Here is a 14,233-nt window from a genome sequence, read left to right as displayed (position 1 = left end):
AACATCTCAGAATATTCATTAGTTTAGCAAATCAAAGTCACTGATGACTTAGAAATCATCACTTTACATACAGACACAGTATTGCAAGTAATAAAAGATAAAGTAGGAAAATTGTCAAAACCAAAAGGAGGTGTTGAGACTGCTGTTGTAACCCAAAGTAGCAATTGTCAAGACTTTTTTTTGGTGATCAATTTTGAACATTTAAACCATGTCATACTTATAAGTGGCAAGAAGGTAAACAAATCCTTGGAAATGAATGAATGCATTCTTAGCTGTAATTGCCGAAGTGCTTTAAAAAAGTATTGCAGTGTAAAAGTACAAGTAGTTTGTGAATGAAATAAGTTCTCTTAAATCTTAGTGATTGTGTGGTATATTGTTCCTAGGGCTCGTGTGATTGCTTCAAGCAATGTTGACATTTCCCTAATTTCACCACCTTCTCTCAAAGCAAATAGAAGAGTATGTGTGAGTAAATTTATTTTTCTTAAAAGACAGTGCTAGTGTTTTTGTTAATAGCAAATCTGCTTCAGGCAGTCATTATTTGGAACACCATACCACACAATCTCAGAGATTCAAAAGTTTGTATCCTCCTTTTGAGCATTTTCGTGAATCATTTTTAATAACAGCTGTGATTAGTTGTTTCTAGACCATGTAATCATGTTTAGTGATACTGTTTGTTCAAAATTAGTATTATTTTAAAAGATGGTTGACTGAGGCTGTGGAAACTGCCAGTCACAAAATATTACAACATTCAAACAGTGCAGTCATGAAAGTTGCTAAACTACCATATTTTTATTCTATTTTTTAACTAAAAACCTGTCTTCTGTTAACATCGCAAACAGTATTACTGTGAAATATTGCAGGAAGTGCAATGGTGATGATCTTCAATAGAGAATATTTATTAATTGAAATAATAGTTAATGATAAAGTTTGCTCATATAAGGGTAACATGATGATATTGAATTTCATCAGCAGAATTAAATTTTTGTATTGTTTGTTAGCCGAATCCTTTCAAAAGTTGTGACTTTAGTTCAAAGTTAAATTATTTCTGTGCAGTCTGCATGTATTTCTTATGATGCTACGATTTGTGTAGTTATGAAACTCAGGTGAAAACCATTACCCCCACTAAGGTGTTAGACATAGGGTAAAAAAAATGTCAAAAAATGAGGTCTGAAAATAAGGAATGTCAATTTGGTGACAACATTCAAAAGAAGGCAATTAATCTACTGAGAAAGACTAATAAAATCAATTACCTACTTATGTCAGGAAATCCATATGGGCCAGATTCGTTAATGCTTACACTAAGTGTACATGATTTGTATTCAAGAACATCCCTACCACATTTTTTGTGCTTTCTAGTCACTCAGAAAGACTACAGTAACTGTACATGTAGTCTACAGTTTGTGGTAACCTTTATGAATCCCCCTTGATATTTAAGGCTGCAAGAAATTCAGTAGGAAAACTAAAATTAGTAGAAAGAAGGTGTTATGTTTGTGCTATTTGTCATTCAGAATGGTATACACATAGTGTAGGTATTAATATATCCCACGGTATTTGTCTTCCTCTCACTAAATGCACCTTTCAAAAGTAGTGTCCTGCGAGATTTCTGTAGAGTAATTATCAGTGCTTTCTATACTAATTGTTAGAAGAGTAACACTGCAGTATGATTAGAATTCCGAACAATGAAATGAGAGTAACTGGTATTTATTCTTATTCCTGAGCTGAAGTGAACTTGAAACTAACAGTAATAAGTTAGGGGATGAAGCCTTTGTAGGTGTCTGAGGATCCCTCTCCAATACTGTAACTTCAATGGTAAGTTATTTTTTATTCCCACCACAGCTGAATTTTGATCTCAGAATTCCTTATTTTAGAATTTCATGATCTGCAATATAGTATTGTACCTAATGAATGGGAAAATACGAGACTTTAAACTTTATTAAAATTTGTTGGCAACTTGAATAACCTCCAGTGAGTGTTTTTATCTCTTCACATCTAACATTGCAACTTCTTCAGACTGAATGAACAACTGAGTCTTCTAACTCTTTATCAAGTACTAATAAGACGTCATGAGATATTAAAGCTACCTGTAGAATGGGGTTCCTGTTACATGAACAAACTTTTCAAAGTTCAAATATCATATGGTCGAACTTTAAAAAGTTCAATGGTGCTGTAGGAGAATTTCCCTTTTCTGCACTGAAGTGCAATCTCGGAGTTGGTATATTTAAGTAGAAGGGGGGTGCAGGGGGGGCTTGCCCCCCTGCTCGGAGCATTAAGGTAAGGTAAGTTTTATTTATTTTTTGATGTTTTATTATATATTCAAAGTTTCAAACTTCGATCATATGTTGTCGAACATAAGGGATTCGAAATTATGAAACTTCAAATATATAATATAGACCCTGTAGAATGTTGCAGGTTATTATATTTAAACTAAAAGTAGTAAAAAGAACAAAAGCATTTTTGTAAAAGAAGTGTGATGTGATATATTTACAAAACAATATATACTGCTTAAAATTCTCAAAGGAAAAACTGATGGCAAAATATTTTAAAACTCAATATATTCCTGAAGATAATGTCACTTAAGAACACCATATCTATATTTTAATAAGGTAAATGGCATTAGTTTGAAATCCTATTATATTACTTAAAATGACCTCAAAGTCATTTAACATATTTAACCTTTTTAACACAATGCTAATGGTGTTTTCCATGTGTTTATTCCTAGTTTTTGTTTACCCTAAAGCAAAGGGGTTGCACATATACCTCTCTTTAGATGACTGCCTGACCCAAACTTCCTTACAGGATGAACTTCACAGATCTTTTCAACCGTTAATTCAGTGCTTGCCAACTTATACATATTCTTGAACCTTTAAAAAGCCAGCCTGAAACAAGTATGTATCAAGATACTCTGGGAGGTGGCATTAGACTTCAAAGCCGGCAGACTGTCGTCACTCCATTACAAAGTTCTCCTTTTCAGTTCTTTCACTGTCCAATTAGCTTAGCAGATACACCACACAGCATGGACCTTCCTGAAGGTATTGCAGTAATTGTCCACCACTATTCTGATGTCACACTTGGCCAAGCTTCACATAAGGAAGATACAGTGGTAACAGAACAATGTATGGGCATAACACTGTCACCCTCTGGTAGTTATCATTAGATTTCTGCATCATTATCCCAACAATCTTGGTGGGATCTCCAAGTGCAGGTCAACCCAGGGGTGACATTCCAGGTGGCTGTCAAACATTAACCACTGCTGTTTCAGGAGCACACACACACACACACACACACACACACACACACACACACACACACACACACACTGTACCAGCAAAAATATGGACAAGTGCATAAATATAAAGAGAGATGGCCTTGGTTTATGCTCTGCGAATAATGAAGCCAGCTTGGACCAAAAGGCCCTTATAAGTAGTGACACACAGTGCCAGTGCAGTGTGGTGTAACAATAAACAAGAAGACGACTATTCATGTCTACTGTACATCCCAGCTGTGATGATATCATGTCTACTGTACATCCCAGCTGTGACGATATCATGTATACTGTACATCCCAGCTGTGACGATAGAGAACGCACCTTCAGATACATCTCAATCAGCTTTTCAAACCATAATTTACTGTCAAGCTAGCTGAGCAGGTGTATTCCAGCCTACAAGAGTAAAACCTGTATAAGCAGATCATTCTAAAATTGGTACAAAGATTGGAAGACCCAGATAAGGAGTTGTTTTCCTTATAAGATAATTGCTTGTTAAAGAAATTCGGCACCAAATCAAATTATATGAATATATGCAGTCAATCCTATTTGATGCATTTCAGGTCCAGTAAACTGATCATCAGACTTGGATTCACTGTGATAATTTTTTTTGTTAGCCTGTTTTACTTTTATTTATTTATTTTGTTGATCAGCTGTGTTTCTTTAGGAAACACATTCATGTTAAATAGATAACTGAAAGAAAACTCAGCCATTGTTTTTGTGAGTTCTGGATCAACCAAGTTGTGTGAACCACTTGACAGACTGGCTCTGTTCTGCTGCTTGTTTGTTGCCTGTAAAGTGCAAGGATTGCCAAGACACTGGGAAGAAATGACAAAGAGTTGTTTGAATTCCGTCTTTTCACTGCTAGTCTGGATGTTTTGTTGAGCTGTTCACTGACAAATGTCTGCCTTTCTACCATCACATGGTGACTTTCTCATTTGACAGCTCTCCAAATGTTTGTCCAGTTGCTGTTGCGAAGGAATATGAAGTGCTTCATCTGAACTAATGATTTATATAAGACTGACACAGGAAAGATAATTTGTGTTTGTTGTTATGACACTGTTGATCCTGTCCATAGATTCATCCCTTGCAACACATTCCTTTTCACAAGGCTTTGATTTGTTGTTTCACTTCTGATTTTATCTTGTAACCTGTTGGTGATAGTATTTTGCTATACTTGTCTTTCACTGTGCTGGATTTATGATTGAAAATTTTCATCATCGAACAATCATGTTTTTTAATTTAATTTAATTTTTAGCTCACAGCTTGTTTTAGCCATGACTTTAAGGTTACTGTTACATTCTGAAACATTGTTACATGGCTTTCAACTTTAAATATATACACAATACTGTTAGTTTTATTTGTAAATGTTCTACTTTGATTCATTTTATTCTATTTAGTTATTTAATAAATAGTTGCCTTTTATAATAATCTAAACTATTTGTTATTATACCTACTTAGGTTTAAGTCCTTTAAAGTAAAAATCTTTAAGAAAGCAATGTCATTTAATACAAATTACATACGTGTGCTTTATTTACATGGGTGTACTTAAATTAATCTAATGTGAATAAAGTCAACAAAAAAGGTCTACGACAAAGTAGTGATAATATCAGTATTATAGACCTCAGAACAGGCTTTAACATGGGGCGAGATTCGTACTTCGACAATGTTGGGTTCAACACTGTCACCGTTCGGCCTCCAGACTTCGACTGAAGTGGGTTCCACTGAACCCACTTCAACCTTACGATAGTAAACCGTCTTTCACTACTGTAGTGCAATCTTGGAGTTGGTATATTTAATTAGCAGGGAGGTTGCGGGCTCAGGGTGCTTGTCCCCTGCAAAAACACTGATTTTTTTGTGCATTTTCACTATTTTCATGTCATCTTTATTCACATTAGATTAATGTCAGTAGCTCGCTCTTTTTCGGTCTCATTTTCTCTCTCTCACACACACATTACTTGCAAACTGATTACTCAGCAGGAGGTGCACCAACCATTTAAACTGGAAATAAATTCCAGTACACTCACAAACCCAAACCAGATGAGCCAGAGACCAATGTTAAAGTGCTTTTGTTCTTTCATTTTCAACAAGCGCTTCATTAGAACTTATTAACATTACTGTGTAACTCAGGTAAGTATGAAACATATATACACATGTAAAGAACATCATCCAAATCACCAAGAAACTGCTAACACCAATGTAGTTGCACAATAGTTACACAGGCACAAGTAATAGCCACTGTAGAGCTGCCTTAGAAATCTAGTGACAGTTTTGATATGTGTTAGGCAGTTCTTGCTGTTACACAAGCCACAGAGAAATACAAAAAAATGTGGCAATCTTAACAGCTTTTAAAGCTGTTGGTTGATAAGAGTTGCACTTTACTTCAGGCTGCCATCTATGTGGCTATGTGAGATGCATTATAGCTATTAAAGCTCTTAAATACTTTGTTTTTCCATGCTCTTTTTTATATTAATGATACATTGGACAGCTAAAACATCCCATGTATTACAAAGAATTATGATCAGGTTTCCAACCATAACTTTGGTTAGTTATGTATTCAAATGGGTTCTGAGAAATTCACCTGTTGGCTTTGTTTATTTTTATAGTCGTCTTCAGCTCTTCAGTCTTGCATTATCTGAACTGCTATGTTTAATTAAATGGTGGACATATGTAAGGCTTGATGTCTGTTGTTGTACAACTTAATATATATTAATGCCAGCAAAAAAAATATAGATTCATAAAGCAGTATATTTCAATGATCTTGGATCAAAATACATTTACACAGCACTAAAGTATGTATCTGAATTTAAAATAAATCACTGTAGTGCCACTAGAGATTAAAAAAAAATAGGTCATTGTCTAATAGCTTTCAGGCTTCTTATTGCCATTATATCCTATGCTTTATTTCTTAGGAGTAATCTGTGAATATTGTGCCCACATTTAGCTTGTCAGTATTTGATCTATACTGTTCCTGCCCACAGAATTGAGAAATATTATGCCTTGGTAGCATGGCTGAAGCAGATCAACCCTTTTATTACTGGATAGTTGAAATCACTTGGTGAAACATTTGTGGGTAGATGAATGGAGTACAAGTCATGTAAGAACTGCTCTGTTTCTATCTTATTCACTACATCTGACAGGCTAACAAGCACATTGAGGTGTTATTGGCTATAAAATAATGACATATTCCAGATTTGCAGTCATTCTTAACTACTAAAAAAATGAATTTATTCTTCGCATGCACAAAACTTGTCCTCTACCTGAAGCAGAAGGCTTACAGTGATGAGAGGCTTCATAGCTGTGCAGTTCAAAATAGTGTTTTTCTAAACTAGTCCTCATTTCATCTATATTGCAGATGAAACTGTCATCAAAACAGGTAACAAAGAAATATTTGTTAATTTCTAAAACATTTCACATTAAAGCGTTCCCTCTGATAGAGCTCTGGCAGCTTGTACTCTCCCTTCCTATGGCTCCATCTGGAGCCTTTCTACAAAGCCAGGTTGTATCCCCAAAGTTCAAATAATACTTCATTATCTCTTGAACCATAAGCGTTAGCAAAATGTTTAATGTAAATTAAGGTTTACAGTGGTCACATTTTTTAATATTTTGTAAACGTCTTACAACATCTTGGTAACCGTGCCAGCTGCACGTTCATGCTTGCAGAACGATTTTGGTCACCACGTTGTTAGACTTCTTATAAAGCTAAGTAGTTCTGTCTTTGCCACTCTGCTGTTGAAATATTTAGAAAATTATGAAAATTATGAGCAACATATAATATCCCTTTACCTGCACTCAGCAATGCATTTGTATTACCCATCATGTAAGCTTTAAGAGGGATCCTTTTGGTAGCACATTTGTTAAATGTCTTTTGAAGTATTCATTTAAATATGACTTGGCAATACCACAGCCCTGGAGGCATCATTAGGGTTCAATAAGTTAATAATGCATACATCCACAGTCCTGCTTGTGAGATCTTTTTATATATTTAACTGCTAAAAAGACCATTTTCATCCATAGCTTGGGTCAGAAGGGGATACATAAATGTAGTCTATGGACAGTTAGGGTAATTAAATAGCAAAATGTTTGTATGAAGTTGAAATTAGCTAGGTATTAAAAGAAAACTCAGACAAGCATAGGATGGACATGCCAGTATCACACACATGTAGTGACCAAAAGTCAGGACTAAGCTTCAGACTATTAGCTGTGAGAGAGATACTTTATCGACTCTGTCACCATATGAAACATTCTGTGCAGACAGTAGCACAGCCACTAATGACCACATAGGAAGAGAGTGAATATGTTTTTATACTAAATGAAAACTATCGTGTAAACAAATGATCATTTCCTAGTGTGTCCTCCCAGTGTTTAGTTAATTTTCCTTCTGATTAAGTTAAATTGTCTAAGCTACACTGAGACAATGATCCCAGGGAGTCAATGGTCTGCTCCCCAGTTGTCCTAGAGGCCCCCCTTCCATTTCACCTGGAATAAATACACAGAGGAGTACTTTGTAGAATTACAAAAATGTGCACAGGCCCTGAACCATCTACCTCAGAGGTGATGGCTGAAGAGAAAAGGACTCTCATCAGGCTCTTCAGACTCGGTGAATGAAGAACTATTGGTACTCCCTGATCTCTTCCACTCACCCCTTGGATTTGCTAGGGACGATCTACACTCCAGATTCTTGAGCTGTACCCCGGATACCTTCAGTGAGGCTCTTGGTCTCATGAGGGAGCATTTCAGTTGGAAGGATTAAGAGAGCAATGTCTCCCTCTAACAAATATGTTGAGATTTTAGGGATTAAATCATTTCAACCTTTAGCCATTCTTGCTGATTCTGAGGCTTTTGAGGATTTGTGTGTACAGTACCCCATCAGAGCAAGATTCTCCTTATCTTTCCCCCCAGAAGTCTTGGAACATGTATAGGAGCAGTATTAACAGCACTGTAAGAATATTTTGGTAGAGCCTGCTGTCATAGTCTAAGAAGCAACAAGCAGGTCCAAGAGTAATAGTCTCTTAAAGACAGGGCCAACAGACTACCGAATGAGTTTGGCAAAAAGGGGCGCACAATAGCTACTTTAGGTATCAGGGATAAAATATGCAGGCTAACCATTTATATGTTAAAATCACTTGCTCCATTATGTTAGATTACACAGGGTTGGTACCTAGGAGCCATTCTGAGTAGGAAAAGTGAAGAATATCCCTTTCCAAAGACATGATACAGCTAATAAGGGATGCTTTTTTGCTGGAGGACATTTTCAGCTGTGTCTTGAGCCAGCAATACAACTACATATTTTGTTTACTCAACATGCATTTTGACAGCTAGCAGTGTTAAGAAAATTGACCACTAGGCATTTTTAAACAATAGAGACATTATGTATACTGGTCACTCAATGTGCACATTAATAGCTAATTATGTCAAGTAAGTGCTGAATATTTTAAACAATGAACAAGGCCACAATGAGATGGATATGATCTGGGATAAGAAGTCCATTCTTGTCAACTAATAGGACTGAAACTGCAAGCTTTCAGTCAGCTGGATAACTAAAACTTTTCCAGATCACCTGTTTCTCCCTTTTACCCATAATGTTTGGCAATCTAGTTACCTCTCCAGATCTCTCTTCCCACTCATCATGATTACAGCAGAGAAAAATGTCCCCAGGTTGAATTTTTCTAGTGGCCATAACATTTGCTAAATTTGCTGAATTACAAAGCTTGTGCATAAAACCTCCTTATTTTGTATTCTAGAAGGACAGTGTGTCATTGAAAACTAATACTTTATTTATATCTAATGTATCATCTGAAAGAAACCATAATCAGTCAGTTAATTTATCTATTTTTGTTTACCTAAGTATTCCAGCAAGGTAGACTCCTGTTGCATTCTGATGATGTCCACAGACATCTATGAATCTGTGTGGATAGAACCAATCTATTGGAAAAGGCTCTCTATTATTTGTCTCATTTTCTTCCAAAAGACTAATTTCCAATGTCACTTAGTACAGGTGGTTTCCTGATTGCATTATGTATTGCTATGAGAAATACAGTAAGGCATTGCCTGCTGTGCCTACAGCATATTCATTAAGAGCACTGGTTATGCTTCAAGCCTTTTTCTGAATTTCTTCAGTAGGTGCTATTTGTGCAGCTGCAACATGGGCACCTCTTCCTATTTTCACATGCTCTACACTTTTGCTTTCTCTCTAGTGTGTGCCACTTGAAAGCAAAGCAAAGCACCACCCAACTAACATAAGCTCAATGTGATCTTTAGATTTAGGTCTTCCTTTGGAGCTGCAGTCATCAAAGATGCAGCATCATGGTGAAGTCCCAGAAGGATATGCTTGAGGCTCTGTATTATTTGGCTGATGAGGATGGGCCTCTTCATACCTGATATGAAAGTTGGGTACTTACTATAATGCTAAATCTGGAGGAGCAGGTTTATCCTCACTGTTATACCCACCCTCTTCCCCCCTGCCTCTTCAAAGATGTGGTCTGGAGCTTCTTTCTTTTTGCTTATTTCTTAAAGCTTATGTTAGGCAGGTGGTGCTTTGCTTTCAAGTGGCACACTGGAGAGAGAAAGCAAAACTGTAGAACATTATGGGTAAAGGGGAGGGCTGGTATTCAAGTTAAGTTTTAAATTCTGAGCTGACTGAAAGCCTGTTGTTTCAGTCTTGTCGGTTGATGATGACAGACCTGTTAATTTGATGTACCATTATGGTACGTACATAACATTTGTTTACAATACAAATGCAAATGCATTTTTGGAACAAAAATACGAGGAATGCATTTAAATTAAAATACAAATATATTTTGGCAAAGATAATATACTGAGAAAATGGACTTGTTAAAAAATTACAGTGGGTAAACAAAAGTTTGTTACTTACAGTAAGTAAATGAGAATCATGTCTTTTATTGTCCAGTGTATCCACAGTATTCTGGAAATGTCAACAGCTGAATCCAAACATTCAGCAGTATACAATCACAACTAGCAGAACACCTTAGCAGGGAAATCTTACCCCCATGACAACATACTAGACATAGAAACCTTCCTGAATATTGTAGAAGAAAGGGCTTTTTCAAGGGAAGAGCTTTCTGAATTTCTAGAAAATCACCTGCTCTACAGGTTCCGTGTTAGAATACCTTAGAAAAAAGCAAAACCATCACATGCCTTCTGTTGCCTATGAAGCCAGCAGTTCCTTTATGCTTTCATGATGATACCTGTTGTTCCAAAAGTTCTTAATAAGCACGAAGGAAAAGATGAGAACTTATCCTCATTGTTGCAAACAGGCCTGGGCAATTCTAGTTAACCTAACTCATATAGCAACTGAAGAACTAGATGGCCCTTCCTGTTCGCAAATAAATTCTCACTGGACATGATAATCACTGCCTCAAAATAACCTTGCAGTTATTTATTCTCAGTGGGCATGCTATCTGTCCTCAAGGAGCCAAATAGGACCAATATTAAGAAAGCAGATTTAGTGTAACAGATTAGGCTGTTTGATTAGGCATCAGAAGAAAGTGTTAGTCAAGTAAAACTCAAATGTACTTAAGCTGATCTTGGACTACTCCATCATTAAGTTTCCAATGCGTTTCTTATAAGTACATCTATTAGCCTTTTCTGTGCACACATTGGTGGAGTTACTTGTTACATCCACAGAACTGCTGAACAGTTTTTGAAAGAGATCCTTTACATGTTAGCAACTAAATGCCCAACCTTAGCCCAAACTTTGTTCAAGAGAGATTAACTTTGTTTCCATTTGAAACTCCCAGCAGAGCTTATGCTAAGTACCACTTTGGGAGCCTGTTTTGGTGACAATTACTGAGGCAGAATGATTTCTGAGTTACATACACTGATGTACAGGGAGCCTTATTTCATGCTGCACAACAACAAGATATCCTTGATAGCTAACCCTTCGTACACAGCAAAGGTGGTTTCTAAACTGCCCGTCAGTCAATACATCAGGCATCTGTCTTTTGTCAAAAGCTCAAAAACAAAAAGGAAACAATTTTGCACACTGTGGGCATGCATAGTTAACTAGAATATTCCACCAGTAGAACTAAAGAGTTTAGACAAAGAGGCAATTTGTTCATTTATTTCAAACATTGGAAAGCAAGGGCACCCAGAGACTAAGCAAGCACTTTCCAAATACATCATCTGCTGCTGTGACATGCATGGTAAAATCTTGATTGGGCTAGTTAGGAATCACTTAACCAAGTTAGCTGTTACCACTGGTACCTTCTTCAAGAATGTCTCTGTCCAGAGTGTTTGTAAGGCTGTTAGCTGGACATCCATTAACACCTTTTACAAATGCTACATGCTGGGTCTTCCTCCTTGGAGGAGAGAAGGATCTGTAACAGTTGTTGTACAGGGTATGATGTCCAAGGGTCATGCAGTGTACCACTTTGTACACTTTCATTCATTTTATGACTTCTCTGCAGCAATTATCCTTAAGGTAAGCATGGTATAGTTGTGGGAAAGTATTCACCATAATCAGAGATGCATGAATAGAAGGATCATTGGTGCAGGAAGGGCCTCCACCCTCCTTCAACCAGATACTGCCTCTGGGTTGAGCGTGCCAAAGTAGAAAATGTATGTTATTGGCATGGGAACACTTGCCTTTAGGGCACATTTAACTGCCTACTGTAGAGAAGATATCTGCATTTAATATTTTTTTCCTATTATGGACATTGTTGGGGGCTTATCTTTAGACAGCTTACAAAGACAGCCAGCAAAAGCACTTCTTGTTACTTGTTATATTCTGACCTGATATTCTGATGGCTCTACTAAGACAATAAACATTTCTTACTTTTTTATATACCTACAATGTTACTGTTGCATAGCCTGTTATTAGAAGCAGATGTTGGTTGTGTGGTTGTTTGTTATCCAGAACCCTCCATCCCTTCTATCTGCCCCAATAGTTGTGACATGCACATTGTGGCAGTATTAGTTGTACATGGTGAGCTACCCTGGTGATGCATCCACAAGAATCACTGCAGAAGGCTGTACCTCTATACTTTTTCAGTACAAATTGGGGAGTTTGATAAGGCAATGGTTAAAGGCTGTTGTCAGAATTATGAAAACAAGAGAGGTATTTCTGTTAAAGTTGGTGCATCAGTAAGCATGATGTAGGTTCTAGCTTCCAAGTAAAAGCTTTGGAGCAGGGACGTGAAAAGTATTGTTTGTACTAGTTCTGATGCAGTGACAGGTGATATGCAGATGTGTCCTTGAGGGTAACACACTGTAAATATAGAACATTATGGGTGTCACATCACAGGGTCACCTGCAGGCCACAAATTATTGTACAGTGTTGTTCAGCACAATAACATCTGCAGAATCAGAGCACTCAGACAGACGTTCCTTGGGATTGTGATAGGAAATACATGATGACGAGAAGGAAGCCATATTGTGGTGAAGGGTGGCCTAGATATAGTGCAAAGAAGTTAGCAGTGGAGAAGCTATATGTCTCTGCATTAGGTGTATACAGTAAGCAAAAAGGAAGAGAAGTCTTCTCTACTTTAAATATTTTGCTGAAAAAATGAAAGTATAGCAAAGGATTCCAGGTGGAAGGTTAATTTTGGGAGTCCAGCTGGAAAATCAATTAAGGATACTAGATAACATACTGCTAGTAATGATCTGTGTAAATTTGGAAAGCTGGATGTTTTAACATCTTCTTAGTGCCTATGGCATCTTATCCACCCACCCACCCATCCATCCATCCATCCACTTCAATGCCTACCAGCTTATCTAGTTCAAGACCATCAGGAGCCAGAGCCTATCACATGGCAGAACAAATCCTGCATAGGATGGCAGCTCATTACCAGGCCCGCATGCAAGAACATACACACATACCTAGGTGCTGTGTGAACATCATCAGTTCATATACCCACATGTCTATGAGAGACGGAATGAAACCGGAGCTCCTGTCAAAAAACATATAAAAAAACAATGCAGAGAGGCTAACAGAAGATAACCCACCCAGGAGATGAACTAGAAAAATGTGCATCTTATCAGTTAGAAAATAAGCAAATGGTAACTTACATTGTCAGTTTTACTGATGTACAACTACTAAGCCCATCATATGACACTATGCCTTGTAGAGATCCTGCTGCTTAACCTCCTTCTTGTTATGCTGTCCAGCTAAACCAACAAAGGTATTACAGTGGCACTAAATAAAATGTATGTGGCTCACCTTACAGCTTCCTTTGTTGTGAAGCAGTCCAACATTCTGCCTAGGAGCCCCATGTGGTAGCAGCAAGAGCTGTGGAATTCCACTGATGCAGCAAAGTGTTATTTGCACCTTGTCTGCATTTTCCAAAAGTATATTAATAAAGTGAGGGCACTATAGATGAATTAGCTCTTCAATGTGCAGAATGCTTTGGCAACACTGTGCCTCAGACATTACACTGAACCAATTAGCTGCTGTTTGGTTATATTATACATTTGCAGCCAACCTGCCAAGACCTGTCAGCTGATTTTCACTGTGTTAAGTTTGATATTTGAAATAGATATTTTGCTTTACTCTCTGTACTGCATCCTGTTTCATTAGTCCCTAACTTCTGTTTTGCTGTTATTCTAAACAGTCATGGCATATTTTAGATGTTTTCTGTGCTTATTCACTGATCTCTACTTTACTGGAAGGCGTAGTCTATGGGCCTATTATGTTTTAATACTTGTCTAGTTATTTACCAAAACTGTATAAAAAATGTATGCATGATGCTATATATAGCCTTACATGGTCTTAAATATTCACTATGGTCTCTTCTGCCATAGCTTGTCCTCAGATACCAAGTTTACACATTTAAACACAGATACATACACACACACACACACACACACACGCACACGCACACCTCCAACCTAGCATGACTAATATTTCTGTGACAACGTACTGAGATGTCTACAGGTAACAAATGCTATTTATGGTCAAAATTGTATATGTATATACTAAAATCACAATATTATTTTGGCAGGACAGCAGAA

General features: G+C 37.0%; 1 protein-coding gene across 12 annotated transcripts in view; it reads left to right on the top strand.

Annotated features, from left to right (window-relative positions):
- The window catches only part of PBX3 (PBX homeobox 3), a 472,198-nt gene that overhangs the window by 451,874 nt on the left and 6,091 nt on the right, over positions 1-14,233 (top strand). The window contains exon 9 of one of the 12 annotated variants that reach the window (XM_044058205.1): positions 384-462. The exons of 8 other annotated variants lie outside the window; for them this stretch is intronic. In XM_044058205.1, coding sequence (XP_043914140.1) covers positions 384-413 — 30 coding nt within the window. In that variant the 3' untranslated portion in view covers positions 414-462. Of the gene's footprint in view, positions 1-383; positions 463-14,233 lie in introns of those variants that run through there. 3 more of the 12 variants (XM_044058212.1, XM_044058206.1, XM_044058214.1) reach the window with 3 other exon arrangements.

This window comes from Protopterus annectens, chromosome 16.part0 (genome assembly GCF_019279795.1).
Source record: "Protopterus annectens isolate FY-2018-M chromosome 16.part0, PAN1.0, whole genome shotgun sequence".
Lineage (NCBI taxonomy): Eukaryota > Metazoa > Chordata > Ceratodontiformes > Protopteridae > Protopterus > Protopterus annectens.
This window is presented reverse-complemented; position numbering and strand designations above follow the sequence as displayed.